The 21,486-nt window shown below is 37.8% G+C and overlaps 1 protein-coding gene across 1 annotated transcript in view; it reads right to left on the minus strand.

Moving 5' to 3' along the window:
- The window catches only part of SLC13A1 (solute carrier family 13 member 1), a 139,899-nt gene extending 134,522 nt beyond the window's left edge, over nt 1–5,377 (minus strand). Inside the window, exon 1 of the mRNA XM_043589381.1 lies at nt 5,258–5,377. Within this exon, the coding sequence (XP_043445316.1) occupies nt 5,258–5,356 (99 nt within the window). The 5' untranslated portion in view covers nt 5,357–5,377. The remainder of the gene's footprint in view (nt 1–5,257) is intronic.
- Between the last annotated feature and the right edge of the window lie 16,109 nt (nt 5,378–21,486).

Here is a 21,486-nt window from a genome sequence, read left to right on the forward strand (position 1 = left end):
ATACCACAGTTCACTTAGCACAACACATTGGGCTTAGCAAGGTCTCATAAAATAGTCATGAAAAAATATGTATCAAATTTGGATTTCCTCGTTTTGTTCATCTACCACATTACTATTAGCATGACTTCTGCCTTTTTTTTTTCTTGCCCTACATCATTTTGATGCTCTTTTGTGACTGAAGTGCTTACTTTCTTGGAGTTTACAGAATTTCCCCCCATATCTTAAGTCCCTACTATGCTTTAAACCAACATTTAGAACAATATCAATTATTTCTATTGAAATGCCTGTTTGACTTGTCCCTTTCAAAGTTCAGTATGTTTTCTTGGAGTTTTTCTCCTTTGCTCTTCTTTCACTTGTAATCATTTTAAATTCTCTCCCCTTCATTTTCTTTTCTCTGTCAGAATTTCCTCCTTCTGGTACATCCTTTATCACTTACAAGGTTACATTTCTCTACAAGCATGATATTTTCCTGTTTTGTTTTTGTTTTAGATTTGACACCATAAGTCTGTCATTTGTATCATTTCTTCTATTTATTATAATTTCTATTATAACTTTGAAACTCAGGACATATCAGATGAATATATTGTGAGGGAAATGCAGGTAGCACATGACAATGCAGATACAGAGCTGCCCTTAATGCCATAGTCCCTCCCTCCATAACCCATGTCGTGACTGCGCACTAATGCTCTGCTGTGTTGACTCTGCCATTCTCTTTTCTCTCCAAGTCTCTCTTGGTGTAAAATATTTTGCAGAGAGATCCTGGAGTATCTGAGAGATAATTAAAATCTGGTTTCGGTTTTATAACCAATTAACTAGGACATGCTGCTCAGTTTCTGTGTGGCTGTTTCCCCTCTCTTTATCTCAAAAAGGGGTTCTAATTAGGGATAAACCAGGGATAAGCCAGACCGAGTGAGATACGACTGGAAGAAATGCACTCTATACACAGAAAATATTATTGCTCAATTTTCTCCTCTTACTGCTCCTCAAAAAACCCTGGCCTTCCTCTTATCTTTTTGTATTATTAATAGAAAATCAAAGAAAAACCAAGAATTGGAAAAATGAGTAAGGGAATAGTAGAGGGTACTGAGAAAAGTAAAAATTAACAAGATGCTAAAAACAGTAATAAAAGAACACAATTGCACAGAGGATATCACTGAAACTATGGCATATGGCCTACGCCAATTTTAACTTTTTATCAGGCAATATTTAAGAAAGTTCCTTTCCAAATTGAGAAAAATTCAGTGCAATTATTAATTTCATTCAAATATTTACATAAATATGAATTATATTCCAGGCTTGTTTTATTGATCACTAGCTACTCACTGGAGAAGGACTAAGACTACCTTTATGTTTATATCATAATTAAAAACTGATGTTTCATTGTAAAGCAATAGGAAATTGTGATTCCTTTAGTAAAGTGACATTTATCCCAATGTATTAGGAGTATAATTATTACCATTGTGGAAGCTGTAAGAATACAGATATTCAGTTGCGGTTGAGATCACAGCTCTGGAGTCAGACAGATGTTGACTGGAAACATCTATATAGCCACATTTTGGTAATCTGTTTACTCGTTTCTGTCTCTGTTTCTAATCTGCAGAACTGGACTAATAATAATACCTAATTCATAAGGATTAAATTTGAGCTTCTGTTTGACTTATGCCCATGAGCATAGTCTCCTTTGCTATGAAATATTTCCATGAAAACATTGAAAAACACAGTCTTAAAATTTCTTCCAACTAGAAGATCTTAAGATGCCAATCGAATGCCATGACTCATAATGAACATTTGGGTACAGGTGTGAAGGGAAGGTACAGCATATGCTGACAAGCTGACATGACCAGCTTGTATAGCTGAAACTCTGGGACATTCAGCAAATGACACACATGTAAGACTGTTACTTTGGTTCTCATATGCCCATCTGCAGTAGTTAGAATCACTGCAATTTTCTAACTTGAAGACGTTGAATAGCAAGAGGTCAAGTGAGGAAATGGCTAAGATACACCCCTTCTGTATTTTGACCTTCTAAAGCATTATCACAAGGAGAAATGCCTGAGTTGTTGATAATGATCATCAAGCCACACTTTATATAACTATTCGAAATAGAGGGTAAATCTTCAAAAAATACAAAATACAGAAAAGACTAAAACATAATCAATGGGAAAGCATGAAGTCTGAGTTCTGACAGAATCTGTGTTTAAATCCAGTTTCCATAGCATCTATGTGACCTTTGTTGGGTCACATACTTTGTGCATCAGCTTCCCCAAGTGGAAAATGAGAATGATAGAACATATGTGACTGTCTTATAGGTTTGTAATGAAGGTTAAATGAGATAATTCAGATAAAGCAGCTGGCAGAATGCTTATAACAGAGGCATGTTCTGCAAAGGGAATTCCTTCTCCTTCCCTTTGAATATTGTATTGCAAAACTACTAAGGGTCTCTAATTGTTAATGCCACATTTCTTTTTTTTTAATGTTTATTTTTGAGAGAGAGAGAGAGAGAGCGAGAGAGAGAGAGAGAGCATACAAGAGCGTGGGAGGGGCAGAGAGGGAGACAGAGGATTCGAAGTGGGCTCTGAGCTCTCAGTGGGGCTTGAACCCATGAATCATGAGATCATGACCTGAGCTGAAGTTTGCTGCTTAACCTACTGAGCCACCCATGTACATTTCTAAACTGTGATGGAATTAAGGTAAGGGTTAAGGCCAATCTATAGAAACAACTCAATAAGCAGTAGGAAAATGAAAAAAAAAAAAATCAGTCAATAATTCATTGTTCTGACATTCACGCAGAATTATTGTATTTTTATAAAGCAAAATTGATTTTTTGTTTTGCTTGAATTCTTTAGTTGTTCTGTTACTGGCTGTTTAGAAGCATAGGGTTCTTCAGTTTGGTCATCCAAAAGTTACAATAAAGTGATTTGCAGCCATGTCAAAATAGCCTCTACTTTAAGTTCATTCCCTCCAATGCCCCATATTGTTTGAAAAAAAAGTTCTGCTTTCATTGTAAGCAACAGTTAAAATACTATTGAGTTTATTTAGCAGTTGATTGAATGATTAAATATGCATTTGAAGTAGCCAAAAATGAAATCATGCTATTGTGCTAGGAAAAAAACCTCACATTAACACTGATTGAATTTTAACAAATGAGTTGATTAGTGGAAAAGGAAGGAGGAACACAGTTCATCAAATGCAACATGATGCCAGGTCCCTGGTTTCTCCACAGACCTAATGTACTCCTGTCATAGTGCCTTGAAAAAACAAATTAATGACTGCATTTCTTAACAAGAATATACTTTCTGATTAATGAATCATGCACTGAAACCTCTGCTTTTTATTTAGTTAGTTGTTCTCCCTTTCAACGAATTTATATTCACTTCCTCTGAAAATTATGGAAGATAATCAAAGTCTCATGCACATGTATGTCAAAGGAGCAGCACAGATGATATATAGTCATAGCATAAGTTTGTACTGACTAGCTTGATTTCTTATTTTCTCTGCCATAAGTAAGGATTTAGGCTGAAACTAATCCAGAAATATTAAAATATAGCAGGGGTCCAGGTATGAACCAGGATGTATTCATGATAGAATGGTAGAATTCAGCCAGGTCTGGGGGGCCCACAGGACCAGGGGAGTTTGAAAGAGGAGGCCATCATGCACACTAGGCAGAGTAACAAGTCTTTGAAGGGGGTTCAGATAGAGCAGCATTCACATTAGAGTCCCATGTCTGTAACTGCCAGAGACTCGTATAGGAGTCCTCAGAAGTAGCTGATACGGGAAGCAGAAGGGGGGTGAGAGAAAGATTAATCACACAAAATTTGAAAAACAAAACCAACTAAACCAAAGCAATGGACAGGGCCTATTGTTTTCACTAGAAATTCTTTAAGGCTTTGAGGGTTCAGACAATGTTTGACCAAAAAGGGTGGGAGTCCTTCCCTTCCTCAACAGGGAATTGTGAGTCATCATTGTGAGGAGAGAGAGGCCCAGCCTGGGAGGCTGCTAGAGCTGGAAGGCTGTCCCCTGCACGAGGCAACAAGTAGCCAGGGGCAGTAGAGGCCAGTCCCTTCCCCAGCTTTACAGGCAGAGGAGACCTTGGTAGAATCAAAAAGGATTTTTCATTAGCTCACATGAATTTCCTTCAGAGATTCCTAGATCAGTGATAGGCTTTTGAGGGAGACTGAAAGATCCACCATATTATAATTACTGTGATTCTACTTCAACGTAGACTGGTAAAACCTTGATTAATATTTGTTAGAGAACATCAGAAAGCCATCATGGGGTGGTGGGAACTGCACCGGCTGTGGGTGAACACATTTAGGGAGACTCTTGCTGCCCTACTTACTGTGTGCCAGCCACTACTGATGAATGCTTATGCATTTAATCTTCACAACAAGCCTGTTACTCTCCCAGGCTTACATACAAGAAAACAGAAGCCCAGAGAAGTTAACTAATTTGCCCAAGTCACACAGCTTGTAAGTGGTATATCTGTGACCTAAAGCAGAGAGTTTAGCTCCAGTGATTGTCCTCTTACCAAGTAACACTCATTACGCTCACTAAATGCTTGCTGATTCAAATCATTTTACCACGGGATTAAAAATGTCTTGGGTTTATTGTTCTGGACTTTGACTACACTTAAAAGCAAACAGAAAAATGCTTCTAAGTACACCGAACTGAAATAAGATCTCAAATGATTGGAACATGGTACAATCATTTATTAAGTTTTCTAATTAACTGAGGAAAATTACATCATGCTTTCAACGTTTTCTCATTCCATAAGGAAACTAAATTTCCAGGAGGTTTAGTGGCCCACACTGAGCCATGGAGCTGACAAGTAAATTAGTCTGTGCTAGACCCTGGGGCTCCCGGTTATTCTTCTAGCTCTTTCCCCAGTATCCCAAAGCTGCCTGGCCTTGGGAGATGGGATCGTGCTAACCCAGGATCGTGCCTGGAGATTGATAACTAGAATGACAAGATCTCAAGGGTTGTGCTTCTTTTGTTCTTTGTCTCATCTGGTTAACCAGAAAGAGAACAATTCTGATTGAATATGTTATTTAATTATTCTAGTTGGTCATACTGAGGATCACCAACTTTAACCATTAAAAAGGGGCAAAGTGGACAAAACACAATGTACGACCATCCTGACTTCAAACTCAGAGTGGCACCACCCATCCAGTTCTGAACCAGGCAATTACACAGAAACTATTAAAGGACAGCTAAATAAATCAGGAAATCCACCAGCCTATTCTCCAGGTTCACTTACCTTGGTGCGAAGGATGATTGGCAATGGCAGTAAAACCAACAGAGTGAAAACTACCAGGAAAAACTTACGATAAACTAGAACATAGCTGAGGACGTTCATTGTCCTGAGCAGACACGTTTGATAGTGCTCTTCTGAAAATAAGGCAGGTGTTAAATAACCAACACGGATTAATATTTCTCCAGCCCATCATCATCATTTATTGCACTAGATGGTTCAACATGAGTTAAAATTAAATCTTGATTTTTTATTGTTTTACTGTCACGATTAACATGGAGAGAGAAGCCCGAGTGTTCGTAAGAAATCACATGCCACTTGCTGGTATGGATTTTGAAAGATACAACTGATTTTTCCCTATTTAATTTGTTCACATTAACTAGAACATTTATTGGCCATATCTAGGGGAAGGCAAAATAGTGAGGTTTGTTGATGTTGCCCACAGTGAGGCCCCTCTGCCCCTTTCGATGTCCCCTGACTTCCGGGCTCCATATTTGGGTGGTGCCTTGAGCAATCTCTATCGGATGCCCCCAGTGCCCTTTCTAAGAAAGTGCATTTTCAGTGTGTGAATTGAAATAGCGATTTCCAGCAGTAGGAATTTCAGTGTATGGCAGTGTGAAAGGTAAAGGTTTTGGTACAGATTTTTCTAGGGCTTCTCAGGTAATGTGTTGAGGCAGCCCTCTGCACTGCCTATGTGAAGTATGGCTCAGAGAAGAGCTCCTGACCTCTCTCATTTAGGAATTCTCTGCTCTCATTCAAAAGATAAATAACACTGCTTCTGATGTTGAGCAGCATTTTTCTCCCAATATCACACTCAGTTGCACAATGATTTATTCACTAATTGAAAGCAAAATTCTGTGTGTTTCTTGTACCCCATTGTCTCTTTTGATAGAAAACTAAAAGTTATCATAAAGCCTTATATAAGCCCTCCCCTGTTCCACTTTTTCATGACTAAGTTGACACTACTGGGCTGATTCTGACTAGATAATTAACAGGAAATCTTCCCAGAGATAAGTCATTGGGGCCATTCAAGGGGTGAGTGTGTGTGTGTGTGTGTGTGTGTGTGTGTGTGTGTGTGTGTAAGCACATGTGTGAAGATGGTGACTGTTCTCACAGTGATGTGGAGGATGTATTTCAAAACCGCTCAGGGCTAGGGACTCTGGTTTGTTTCTAATTGTGTTGTAAATTAATAATGTGATACACTTCAACTAAATAACTACTACGCACCTAGCCCTAGGTATAAACAGAACACATTTTTTTTATAATTTATAGTCAATTTCTCTTGGTATAAATAACCTTACTTTTATGTAGTCTATGGTTAGCATTTAGACCTTATTTCTAATTCCACACTAATGTAACTGCTTTCTTTTCCTATCAAAGAAGATAATTCTTTCACCAACGTTCGCCTTATTATTAACGTAGATGAGAAAGCACTTTTCCCTCTAAGTGTCTAAATTTCTAAAGATATATCACAGATAGTGATTCAGGAAAATCAGCAGAGTATACAGAAAAAAAAGTCTCCAAACCAGAAAGGTACATTACTTCTTAAATTTCTCAGGTGAGAAAAAGAGAGGGTAATTACAAATAATAGTAATAAATAACGAGGAATAATAATAAGTGTTTTAAAGAAACACATTAAAGGAACACAATTACCCAAAACAGTTTCAATACTTCTTTTCTTTTTTTTCCTCTATGTAACACTCTGTACAGTTCATTGAATGTTTTTTAGGAAACCATTTCTGTTCTTAAATTTCCTTAGGCCACCTGGTGAGACCATTTGAGCCTCACTTTCTTATCTTAGAGAATTTTACTTTATGAAATGATACCAAAAATGAAAAGGCATTTGTGTGACATTTAACAGAAATGGGGGAACAGTGGCTCTCAAACCAGATGGAGACTGAAGGAAAAACTCTTGACATTTGTCAGTGCCTCCTTTCTATGCCTTATTTTCTCTATTCTGCTGCTCTTCTCACCAGACTAAGGCTTGTAAGACCCTCCTACTGTGGCCCGAGGCTCTAACCAGCTCAGTCCTCTGTGTGTGCCCCTTATTACAAAATGGTTACACCTTTTCTTTATGTCCAGCCAATCTCTTGTTCCTCACTCTCACAGAGAGAAAAGATCTGACAGGATAATTAACACTAGGCATGAATGACTGATATGAGCTGCATACCTCTCTAAGAGTCACCAGAGAATGACACTCTTAATGGGAGACTTTGGGCCCCTTGGCAACATATCTTAGGGTGTCCTTCAAATCACATCACATTGTTAACCAGTTCTACCACTGCCAAAGTGCACCCCTTCTTTGTACAGAAAAACATAACTCTCCTAATATATCACAACTGTGCTATGTTTTACCTATCTGATCTAAAATGAATTATGCCAATGTATAATCATGGATTAATTCACTTAAAACATGTTCTTTACAAATGCAAAAATATTAGAAACATTATTCATTTATTTAAAGTTATTTACTATGTGCCAGGGAGTTTACATAACCACCTTGTTTAATCTTCAAAACTCAATACAAGGTATTGATATTGTAGGTATTGTTATAATTATTTCTCTTTTATTGATTTGGAAATTAAAATCCAAAGAGATGCAAAATGTCCCAGGTACTAAGTGATATAATAATGATTTAAATCCAGTTCTTTCTGGTTCCTAAGGCAATGATGTTTTCTTAACTATGTCATACGTCACCATAATGACTATTAATCTGAGACTAATACTAACCATCAGAACTAGAATTTGTATATAGACATGATTTGGTTGGCTTAGACATTGTAACTATAAGGCTTGCTTTCTTTTTTATGTTCCTTGAGACTTCTTATTGAACATAACATGTGAAACTCAGGTTCCAGCATGAAGAAAAGAAAGATTCTTTCTTTATATATTCTGATTACCTGCATAAAGAAGTTAGGTTGACTAGGATATGAAAGCTGCATAGACAGTCTATACGAGTGGAGTGGAAATGTGACTATCCTACATGCTTCTCTCAGGCTTGTTTTCTGGGTATATATTTCTTATCCTACATTTGCTCCCAAACTTGTGCTTTTCTTCAGGCTTTTCCCTCTTCCAAGAATATGCTTCCCTTCTCTAAATTTAAATCCCACCAATCCTTGAAGTGTGACTTGTAGCTTCATCTCCAGTCTGCTGCCTTCTATAAACCCATCCTGACAGTTCCTGACTTCCCATGCACCCACCCAAGAGCCTCACTGGCCAAACAACATCCAAACAATCTGGAGTGCTTGACAAAGGTAAAGATCCCTGACCTGTTGGGTCAAAATGTGGCTGCATGTTTAGATGGCTCCCAACATAGCTTTCATGCACACTAATATTTGAGAATCACTGACTTAGTATCTGTAAGGTACATTTTTGCCTGTAAGTAAACTGGCTTACCTGAATTACAATTTTATTAATACATGTAAATCTTAAATCCTCAGTAAGATTGCAAACACTTTGAGTCCAGGGGACATTAATTTACTCCCCTTATGTCTCTAGCAAGCTGCTAGAGACAAGTGAATATTCTGTGAAAAGTTTCTCTAAACTTACCTACAGATATAGACAAGTGGGAACTGATTAGCCTCATTGCTGAGAGAGTATGGTTTCTAAGAGGAATTCTTCAATAGTGTATTAGGTCTGCAAAGAGACATGGCTTGTCCCATGGGGGAATATCTGCTGCATTGCAAATATACCCCAAAGTGTGCATACTCAGTATATACTTTGACTAGAAAAAAAAAGGTCAGAATGCTTTTACTATTGGTGAAAGCAGATAGGCACATTTGTATTTAAAACAAACAAACAAACAAACAAACAAACAAACAAACAGGGGCGCCTGGGTGGCTCAGTTGGTTAAGCGTCCAACTTCGGCTCAGGTCATGATCTCACAGTTTGTGGGTTCGAGCCCCGTGTCGGGCTCTGTGCTGACGGCTCGGAGCCTGGAGCCTGGAGCCTGCTTCGGATTCTGTGTCTCCCTCTCTCTCTGCCCCTCCCCTGCTCATGCTCTGTCTCTCTCTGTCTCAAAAATAAATAAAACATTAAAAAAAAAAAAAAAAACAACCACTGCGTTTGCTTCAATTATGTGCTCCTATTTTCATTCCTTGAATTTTTAGACTTGAAGGTGCATGCCAGTCTTAGTTGATTGCTATTGTTAGACAATTAAGTCAAGGAATGTAGGTCAGATTTTCTCCTTACAGTTCATTTGTTTCTAAGCCTCGACAAGTTCCTAATTTTGACACTCATTCATGGCGCATCTCCATTTATATATTCTGGTTACATTTATAAATTCCACAACTTCCGGACCCTGCACTGTGAAGGGTTTCACTCTCTGAATGATGTATGTGAGCTGTGCCCCAAACCCCTTTTTGATATTATGAAAACTAAGATGATTTTTCCCCCTCCTAACTGGCATTTAGTGGTCATTTTCCTTAGTACTTTTTAGTATTTTCAATTTCTTCTTGCCCACTTTTCTATTCTTTAAGATGATGAATTTTCGGGGCACCTGGGTGGTTCAGTTGGTTGAGCGACCAACTTCGGCTCAGGTCATGATCTCATGGTTTGTGAGTTGGAGCCCCGCGTCAGGCTCTGTGCTGACAGCTCAGAGCCTGGAGTCTGCTTCAGATTCTATGTCTCCCTCTCTCTCTGCCCCTCCCCCTCTCAGGCTCTGTCTCTCTCTGTCTCAGAAATAAACATTAAAAAAAAATTAAAAGATGATGAATTATCTTGATGAAAGTGAAACATATAGATAATATATACAGGAACATTTCCAGGCCCACATCAATGAACTGCATCAGTTTTTATTTTTATTTCCTAATGTAAAGGATAAAGTCATTATTTAGAGAAAGACAGTCTGCCCTGGAGACTCCAGATTCCTGCCTAACTCCTAAATTGGTACGCTGATTATTAACCACAACTTCAGTAATCATTCTTCTGATGTCATGAGGTAAATGGCTGACTGAACAGTGAAGACTGAACCGTGACCTGTGGGTGAGGACCTGAACTCCCATGAACTGAGAAGCAAAGCAAATTCTGAAAGAGGACCTATTTCCAGCACAAAAGAGCAGTTGCCAGAGCAGTTTAGTACTGCAGCCATTAACAACTGGTCACACCCTCTACCAGGGTGGGAGGAATGTTTTCCCTTGACCAACACTGGCCATATCTTTATCCTGGGTTCTCTGGGAGATGAAAGGAAAAATCTAAGGATAGAGGGAGGAAGAGAGAAATGTTGAGAAGGGAAGAGGACAAAGGACATTCTGGAGTATTGAGCAGATCATTACAAAAGTGAATTGCCTGGAACACTGTTTACTTCCGTTCCTTGCCCGCCTCTCCCTCCCCTGCCCAATCATCTTGTGTGACAGTTATGTTTCAACCGTCTTCACACGTAAGACATATCGTCATCCTCGTGATATTCAAAGGAGAGCCCAGGACTCCTGGATGTAGCATTGTTATCAGCACCTGGATGAGAAAGCAGACCAGAGTTTCAGGTGCTCTGAGAGGATTGCTTATGATTCCAGAATGCCCCAGCAATGGAAGCTAAGGAGCCACAGAAATAGCCCACATGATCCCAGCTGATCCAAGTGTTCAGTCCTCTTATAAAGTCAGAAGGATTTCATATAGTTCAGAGTAAGCAGTTAGAATCTGCTTTTGGGTATAGCTAGAGAGACCAGTTTAAAGAAACTAGTGAGGTAAAAATTTTCCCCTAGTAATCTCAATTCTGCTATGAATTCACTGTTGTTCACAGCCATTAGGTCTGCTTTTCCTATCTCAGGAAAAAAAAAATTGGTATTTCTCCCATCATTTTTACTACCAAAAGTCCATTTGAGCTTGGGACATCTCCTGTCCTTGAGGACAGTGAACAGATAAAGTGTTAACATAGTTCCTAATGGTGATTTCATTTTAAGTTTAGTAGGTGGCACTGACACCATCCAGCTTACTGCCAAGCTGACCCATCTTCCTTGGAAGTTATTTTTGACCTAAGTGTAGAATATTTTATAATATGTCATTAACATGAATACAGGAAGTTAGCCAGGCTGCCCTCTTGGAGCAATTTTCTGTTGGCATAGCTACAGCATTCACTCTTCTTCACCACATGGGCTTTATTATTTGGGTTTGGCAGCTTTCGGTTCAAAATGGTTGCTTATAGAGGAAATTCATTGTTTAAAGGAAGGAAATGTGTGCCTTGTGGCAACTCAAGACCTTATGAAGAAACATACCAACATTTATTCTGACAAGTTATTTATGCTTACATTCTTGTCCATTTTCTTTCACCAAAGATTCACAGAGGTGCATTTTCAGAACAATATTTTCTTCTCAATTTCTATGATTGTACAGTTAAACCACATTAATTTACAGACCATGAGGACACAGCTTAAATTATACTTTTGGTCTGGATAAACATGATAAAAAAATGACAGTGGTCAGTAGTTTAAACTCTGGGAGATTTTGTTTGTTTGTTTGTTTGTTTATATTTTTTAATGTTTATTTGAGAGAGAGAGAGAGAGAGAGGAGAGAATGAATGGGGGAGGGGCAGAGACACAGAATCTGAAGCAGGCTCCAGGCTCCAAACTGTCAGCAAAGAGTCTGACACAGGGCTCAAACTCATGAACTAGGAGATCATGACCTCAGCCGAAGCGGGATGCTCAACTGACTGAGCCACCCAGGTGCCCCTAAACTCTGGGAGATTTTAAAAGAAATGAAGCTAATAAAATGGACCCCTTCTCGTGAGTGAACTGATATGAATAAAGTATGGTGCCACAAGAGAGCTTACCATTGAATGAGGAAGACGCCACGTACACAGAAAAGGACTCCTTATGGCTTAGTACAGCATAAGACATGTCCTATGGGAAGACAACTAATTTTGACTGTTCTGCTAGCTTTCATAACAATGTCTATTTTCCTAGCCCCTAAAGTAACTGATTAGAAATTCTCACAGCAAGAGTCTTGGCCTAATGTGGCTTCCTCTACATTTGGGGAATCACAGTATCTCTGGTTTGGAAAATTGTTTGGCCTCTGTGAGATATTGGTGCGAAAAACCCGTTTTTGTTTGTTTGTTTTAGCCCATTCTTTCCCCTCCCCAAGTTTGTTTGTGTATATATGTATGTATATATGTATGTAAGTAATCTCTATACCCTATGTGGGGCTCAAACTCACAACCCTGAGATCAAGAGTCGTATGCTCTTCTGACTTAGCCAGCCAGGCAACCCTAGCCCATTCTTGAATGCCTTGAATGATAGACGAATCATCCCTCGTTCCGTATTTAAATATCCCCTAATCTAATCTCTGTTAGATTTTTTTTCCCTGAGACTGAGCCAAAATTTGTCTTCCTGTAACTTCCACCTGCTTTTTAAATTTTGCTTTTTGGGATCATGGGGCTGGAGTTGGGAGGTGGAAATCAAGCTCCACTTCCACATGACAGTCTTTATTATTTGAAGTCTCCTCTTACCCATTTGCTTCAATTGTTCCTCGTGTCTCAAATTTCAAGTCTTATCAGTAGCCTGAGCACTCTTCTCAGATTAAAAGCAGCAACTAGTTTTTTCTATACCTCTGGCCTGAGTTCACAGCTCTATTGTAGATGCTGTTCAGCAGACAGGAACAGTTCTTATGTGGTTCTTATAGTAATGCAGGCTGCACTGCAGAGTTTGGTTTGCATTGCCGTATTACATTGCTGAAACATTTTGAGCTCACCATCCAATAAACATTCAAAATATTTTTCCATATGCTGTAGCTTAGTAATCTCTATTTTGTCATACTGATAGACACAGAAAATCTTCCCTATTAATTTCTCTCTTCTTAGATTTTTACAGGTTTTAAATTGCCATGACTTCTGTCATTCATCACATGCATGCTAAACAAATATTTAATATTAGCACCCTGCATATTTTTATCTAGATTCATCGATAATATATTCAACAGGTTCCTTTCTCCAGATACCTTCCTTCAAGTTGACACTCTTGCATTAGAAAGCAGCTCTTGGACAATATCATTAACTCAGGTCTACTGAATTGTCTTCTTTGAGTAGACATGCGCTTTTAGTAGAATGTAGTCCATTCTAGAATCTGGCCCAAGATTGACCTTTCACTCACTGATGTACAGTTAATAGCAATGACTTTTGCCTTGTTGGCATTTTCCTGTCTCCTGTCTTCAAGCACAAATCCACATTTCTCATAAAATTTTTGAAATCTACTTTCCCAGAAGCCTCTGCTACACATCTGATTATGTCTACCCTCTACTCTTTAGTTAGCATAAACGCCAAAAAAGGATATAAACAGTTTTTTCTAAGGCATAAGTTACTTTCAACTTCACTAAACAATTATTCCTTTATATTTTGAAATATGTTTTTGTCTGGATAAGAAGTGTTAGTAACTATACTTATTGAACTATGGATTTCTCCGAAGAAAGGAGGACTGTCCATTAGTAATTACTCAAAAATTAGGAATGTTCATATTTTCTAGAAAGGAAATGCCATCAGTATTAAATATGTGTGAATGCATATATGTGACTCTATAAACAGACACCCAAGAGATCACATGTGGAGTTAATATGAACCGAGTATAATTAGAAACCACTAGTATTTTTCCTCTTGGCCACTCTTTCCTCTCTTCTGTTCTGTAGGGATGTTATCTACTACGCAAACTCAGCATCAGCCACTCAGGGATCTTGGCAGAGCTTCCTGGAGCAAGAGAGAGCCTGGACTGGGAAGTACCAAGGCTGAGAGAGTGAATGGATCTCAGACCTTCCCCTTAGGGAAAAGAGGCATCACCCGAAAGTATAAAGACCCAAGTAGGCACCTCAAAAAATTATAGTATTGAAATACTATACAATCAAGTAATTCCACTACTATTCACCCAAAGAAAATAAAAACACTCATATGTACCCAACGTTTACTGCAACATTATTTACAACAGCCAACATATGGAAGCAACCTAAATTTCCATTGATAAATGAGTGAATAAAGAAGATGTGGTATATATCTATATTTATATATTTATACATACATAGAATATTACTCAGCCATAAAAAAGAATGAGATCTTACTATCTGCAACAACATGGATGAACCTGGAGGGTATTATGCTAAGTGAAATAAGTCAGACACAGAAAGACAGATACCGTATGATTTCACTTATACGTGGAGTCTAAAAAACAAAACAAATGAACAAACAAAAACACAGAAATAGACTCATAAAGGAGAAGGATGGGAGTATCCCCCCCAAAACTAATATTCTCTAACATCTGATTTTTATACTACTAGGAGCATTATTCTAATATTTGGCCATGTATAAAATTCATCTTTCAATGGTCACTTTAATCATTCTCAACTTCAAGACTCTCTCTATATCTAAAACATTTAAGGCAGCTGCCTGCTATTCCCCCATCCCATACTTTCATAGAAGACAAGTATTTGATTTTCATTTTTTTATTGTGATATTCCCTTGGTCTGATAGCCTCATGGCAACTCTTTTCATCTTAACCTTGCTGCCTACTTTCTGTTGCCTTAGTTAACGTATCATTATGATAACTGACAGGTCAACTCTTATACTGGGAGAAGCACTCCAGTTGTTTACTAAGCAGATAGGTTCTCTAAATATGTGTTGTATCTGGACAGTTACTGCAGGTTTTAAAGTGCCTTCCATTTTTCAACTCTTTCAAGACCTTGCCTATAGTCTCCTACTGATTTTCCTCATTGCCTTATTACTTCTCTGTGGGCATTCCTCAGATAAATAAATTTACCTTTGTAGCCTTCATTATTCTCCCTTAAAAAAAAAATCAAGGATTTCGGGGCGCCTGGGTGGCTCAGTTGATTGAGCAACCGACTTCAGCTCAGGTCATGATCTCTCCGTTTGTGGGTTTGAGCCCCGCATCAGGCTCTGTGCTGACAGCTCAGAGTCTGGAGCCTGCTTTGGATTCTGTGTCTCCTTCTCTCTCTGGCCCTTCCTGGCTCACACTCTGTCTCTCTCAAAAATAAATAAATGTTAAAAAAAATGTTAAAAATCAAGGATTTACATGATCTCACAGCTCTTACATTCTGTATTTCTAGAGCTGATTTATATTCAAAAAATTTCTTCTCAATATATACATTAAAATTTTTCTTTCAAAAAATGTAGAATTCTCAAAACTTTCTAGGAAAATGTACAGATTTCTAACCTTTGATGCTATGTTTCTCCTAAAAATGAAAAAAAAAAGAACTATTAACAATGTAAAAGAAACTATCCAAAGTCCATCCAAACAAATAGCCAAGAGATTTGCTACTTAAAACAACCTTTGGCGCAATCTACTGTCATTTGTCAAGAAATCCAATCTACATAGTATAAAGGAAACGTTCAGATGATTTTACACAGAATCATTCATCTTTTCATAGACCCAGCAACTTGCTGTGATCACTCATCCTGGAAGATGTTTTCATAGACATTTAGTAAACTGTTTCTCAGGATTAACTTCTGAGTAACTTCATTGTCACTTGTTTTCACTAATTATTTGGCAGCCAGTGCTCCATCTGGGAATGTGCACTTTGAAATTGAGCAAAAGGTGCAATTAAGTAGAGACTAATTTGGAAGCAATGAAAATTGAGGTAAAAGTAAAACTACTCTGATGAGGGTGAGGAAGATAATTCAATGGGGAAGGAGAGTTGTTTCCTATAAATAGTGCTGGGACAACTGGATATCTGTATGTACAAAAATTAAGTTGTATCCCTGACTCACACTATATCCAAAAATTAATTCAAAATGGATGGAAGAGCTAAATGTAAGAGCTGAAACTATAAAACTCTTAGAAGAAACACTGGTTTGAATATTTGTGACCTTAGATTTGGCACTGGTTTATTTATTTAATCCTTTTTAGTTCATTGATTTATTTTGAAAGAGAGGGAGAGAGAGTGCGCGTGAGCAGGGGAGGAGCAAAGAGAGAGAGAGGGAGAGAGAGAATCCCAAGCAGGCTCCTTGCTGTCAGCACGAAGCCTGATGCAGGCTCAATCCCACACACTGAAATCATGACCTGAGCTGAAATCAAGAGTCAGATGCTTAACCAACTGAGCCACCCAGGAGCCCCTGTTTCTTTCCTTCTGTATTTACATTTACTCATTCATTCAGTCATGCTGTTGTTTGGGTTTATCTAGTTTATTTTCTTAATTGAGATATAACTGACTTATTATATTAGTTTCAGGTGCACAGCATAATGGTTTGGCATATTTGTATTTATTGAGAAATGATCACCAGGAGTCTAGTTAAAATCTATCATCACATAGTAACAAATTCTCTTCCTTGTAATGAGAACTTTTAAGATCTACTCTCTTAGCAACTTTTAAATGTAACACTGCAGTACTATTAACTAGAGTCATAATGCTGTACATTACATGCCCATGATTTATTTATTTTGTAATTGGAAATTTGTATCTTTTGACCACCTTCACCTATTTCTCCAACCCTGGCATTGTTTTCTTTAGATATGATACCAAAACTAAAAGTAACCAAAGAAAAACTAGACAAGTTAGATTCATCAAAATTAAAGATGTCTGTGCTCCAAAGACACTACCAAGAAAGTGAAAACACAACCCATAAAATGAGAGAATATATTTATAAATCATATATCTGATAAAGGTGTCATATCTAGAATATATATATTTTTTATTTTTTTAAGTTTATTTATTTATTTTGGGAGACAGAGATGGAAAGAGAGAGCACGAACAGGGGAGGGACAGAGAGAGAGGGAGAGAGAGAATCCCAAGCATGAGGCTCAAACTCATGAACCATTGAGATCATGACCTGAGCTGAAACCAAGAGCTGGACCCTTAATCAACTGAGCCACCCAGGCACCCCTAGAATATATTTTTAAAAATTACAATTCAACAGTAAAAAGACAATACAATTAAAAAAATTTTTTTAATGTTTATTTATTTTTGAGAGAGAGAGAGACAGCGTGTGAGTGGGAGAGAGGCAGAGAGAGGGAGACACAGAATCGGAAGCAGGCTCCAGGCTCTGAGCTGTCAGAGGCTCAGATTCATGCACCGTGAGATCAATGCATCGTGAGGCTCAAATTCATGCACCGTGAGATCACGACCTGAGCCGAAGTCGGAAGCTTAACCGACTGAGCCACCCAGTCGCCCTGACGATATAATTTTTTAACAGATTTGACAGATTTTTCTGAGTCAGATTTCAACAGACATTTCTGTAAAGAAGATACACAAATGGCCAATATGCATACAAAAAGGTGCTCGTGATTATTGGTCACCAAAGAAACGCAAATCAAACCATAACAGAATGCTACTTCAAACTCACTGGGGTGACTGCGATTAAAAAAAAAAAAAAACAAAACACAGATAATAACAACTGTTGCCAAGAATATAGAAGAACTGAATCCCATACACAATTGTTGGGAATGTAAAACTGCAGCAGCTTTGAAAAACAGTTTGGAATTTTCCCAAATGTTAAATATTAAATTGCCATATGACCTAGCAATTCCACATTTAGGTATATACCCAAGAGAAATGAAAACATGTCTGGACACAAAAACCTGTATATGAATGTTCACAAGAGCATTTTTTACAGGATTTTTGAAAAGTGGGAATGATCCAAATGTCTGCTAAAAGATGAATGGGTAAACAAAATTTGGTATAAGCATACAATGGAATATTATTAAGCCATAAAATAGAATGAGATTCTGATACCTGCTACACCTGATACCTGCTACTTGTTACAATTATAAACCTTGATAACATTATGCTCAGTAAAAGAAGTCAGATATAAATGGCTGCTTATTCTACAATAACATACATATGAAATGCCCAGGATAGGCAAATCCATAGAAACAGAGAGTAGATTAGTGGTTGCCAAGGGTTGGGGAAAGGGGAAAGTGGGGAATAATTACTAATGGGCATGCAGTTTCTTTTTTGGTTATGAAATTATGCTGAAATTAGACAGTGGTGATAACTGTACAATTTTGTGAATATATGAAAAAACACTGAATTGTACACTTTAAGAGTGAACATTGCAGCATGTGAGTCACATCTCCATTTAAGAAAAGATAAAACTGCTCAAAATTGCATAATAAATGTGAAATTATTTGAAAAGTACAAAGCACTTTGTGAGCAGTCCTCAAACATTCTGTCTCAGATGCTCTATGCTCTTACTTAAACATTTTTTCATACGCCATTAGAAAATAAAGCTGAGAAAAACTTTACATATTTAGCAATTTGCTTAATACTAAAAATAATAACCCCATTATAGGCTAACACAAATAATATATTTTAAGAAACTTAAATATACTCCTCAAAAAAACTGTGAGAATAATGGTATTGTTTTACATTTTTGCAAATCTCTTTAGAGACTGGAAACAGTTGGACTCTGCATTCAATCTACTGCCATATCATGTCATGTTGCCTCTGGGAAACGCCACCAAATACTGATGAGAGAGTGAGAGAAAACAAAAGCAAATAATGTCTTTGTCTGATTATGAAAATAATCCCACAGAGTACCTAAACCCCATTTTGAGAAGTGCTGAACTAAACAAATATCAATGAGGTAAACTATTATTATTAGAAGTTTGCCTTCTATGGGAGGTGGGTAGTTAGAGGTGTCTATTCACTTTGATGTTGCTGAGAAGAAATCTTCAGACTCAGAGTTAATAAGTGAATTAGAATTTTTAAATCCTAGAACATGGACTGCTCTGTGTTACAATAATCACAAACACAGGTATCGTAAGGACTGGGGTAGCCAGGGTAGGGTAACCCTATATTTTATTGCTCAGATCTGGACACTTTTGAGAATAAAAGGGATGCTATTAATAATTACTCTAAGGCTGTTCAAGGCAAATTGCATCATGTGGTCCCCTTAGCCATGCAGAAACTGAGAGTTAAAAGGCATCTAAAAATAAAGATTTGGGATCTTTGGAGAGTCTGGGGAGAGCGCTCTGATCAAAGGGAATGAATGATGTGGCAAAAGGAATGGAGATTGACCTGAGTAAATTAATTCGCGGTACAGAGGATTTAAAAAGTCCCGAGAGCTCACAGAATCTTAAGATTAACTAAAAACTTTATTAAGAATTTTAAACACCTGAAGTAATCTATTCTTGAGTGTCAAAAACTAGTTTGAGTGACAGGTTGTCTCTACTAGACAGAGATTTTACCTATGATCCTGATAGACTTGCTGATTCACAGGCCACAGAGCTTAATTCCATTAAGGACACAAAATGTATTTGTGGTGAAAGTAACTGCGAAATGCATGCCTCCTCCATCACAGAGGACATTGGGTGGAAGCACTTTAATTAAGGTGAGTGTCCTTCCCTGCATAACAAATAAAATAGCCCTTAAGCAGGGATTGCAAACTCAAACGTCTTTGGGTACGAGTCCATCAAATATGAGAGGGAGGAGCAAGCAGGGAACCTTGGTAAAATCAAAAGTAGGTGGCTCCCTAGAGGAGCCAGCCATCCTCAGACCCACTCAGTTGGCATGAGACGCTACAGGTCCCAGGCCATCAGCTTTTTCTGAATTAGGAAAAAAATAAAACAAAACAAACAAAACAAAACAAAACCAAAAAATAACCCTCAGTATTATAATCTTTTACATGAAATTTCTTGAGATTTAAATGTCAGCAACCAATTCAGTTTGATACTAATAGAATTGAAGGTATGAATATAATCCTCTTGTAGTTCTTCCAGCTAAAACTCTGTCCTGTGACCCATAGGATAGATCTATACTTAGCCAGCCACATATCCTAGAGTGTGGATGACTCAGAGCACAAATCATCACCATCAATTAAGAAAAAACATCAAAGTCATGTCTCATTGAGGGGTCAAAGTCATCCTTGTATCCCAAGAGAAGCACAGTTTATTGTATATCGTTGCTAAGCAATCTCTGGAACTTAAATGAATCTACCATGAGTTATGCTTAGGAATGCACTAACAGATGCATTTATTAATGCAGCAGTAATATGGGTTAAACCCATATTTAAATATGGGTTTATTCTATTATATTTTATAATAGAATTATATATTCTATAAAATAGAATTCTATAAAATAGAATTATTTTATATAATTTATTCTATATTATTAAATATAGAAGCCAAACTGAAATTGGACATTTGAGTCTTCTACTTCAAATCCCTTTATCTGAGATGAGCAATGGGGTTTTATGGATAAAAGCTGACTCAAGCCACGGTCACACTAAGATAATGCTTTTCTCACCTCTCCATTCCACTGTAATTTAACATTTCATCGTAATATAAGACACAAGTGGTCTGATAGTATATCAAATGTCCATTCTTTACTGATAAATAATATACATTAAGATTCCATTAAACAAAATAATCTACTTTTTGTAGGGAAAAATTTGCAGTGCTGACTTTGCTCAACATTCGCCATTCTATTTCTATGCAATGAGCCAGGACCTAAAACACAATGTTCCCTTCCTGAGGGGCAGTATTTACTATGGCATCAGCAGGATTCTGCCACTTCAAGGAAACAGACAGCCAGCAAATTTGATTATAGATCAGGGCCAGTGTTTTGAAACTAGCCCCTGTGGGAGAATCTGAATGAGGTGATCTATGAAATCACCAGGCCACCAGCAGCTTTAGAGAGAGGAAACATCAGTGCCTATGTCACTCAGCCTAACAAAAAGAAAAAGGTGGGGGGAGGGAGAAAAAGGAGAAAACAAGTCGAAATCCCAGGTGTAGAATCATTTAACTTGACTGATGTTACACTGAAATCTTTGCAGAGGCCCAAATGAACTCTTTGGGAGCTCTCTTTAGAACTCTGCAAAAACACCACCATAGAAACTGGGAACCGAACAAGCCTTGCGACGGTGGTTTGCCGCAAGTCCCTCTGAACTGCACCCCATCAGCAGCCCAGAGAGGGCACCTGGCAGTGGGCCCTGGCACTTGTTAGCACTGCTTCTGCTAGAAGGACCCATGGCAGACAACTCATCAGCTCAAGGAAATAGGTGCTAACGGGACCAACTGCTTTGGCATAGGCAATGGCATTCTAATGGAAAGAGAGAGGGCTCAAAGACAAATAAATGGTCAGCTCAATTGAAAACTTTTTAAAATGTGTTTTTAAAAAAATCTGTGTCTATTATTTGAATTTCTGTTGCTTTTATTGCATCTAATTTGCATTATTTCCTTTGTCATTTCTAATGCATTTTTTAGCTTTCTCCTTTCCTCTGGTGGCATTCCTTAGTTCATTTTATTTGTTGGTAAGACATGAACTGCCTTCTAACAATGGATGACTACTGCATGCTCTCTTAGTCCTCTCTG

Source organism: Prionailurus bengalensis, chromosome A2 (assembly GCF_016509475.1).
Source record: "Prionailurus bengalensis isolate Pbe53 chromosome A2, Fcat_Pben_1.1_paternal_pri, whole genome shotgun sequence".
Taxonomy (NCBI): Eukaryota; Metazoa; Chordata; class Mammalia; order Carnivora; family Felidae; genus Prionailurus; species Prionailurus bengalensis.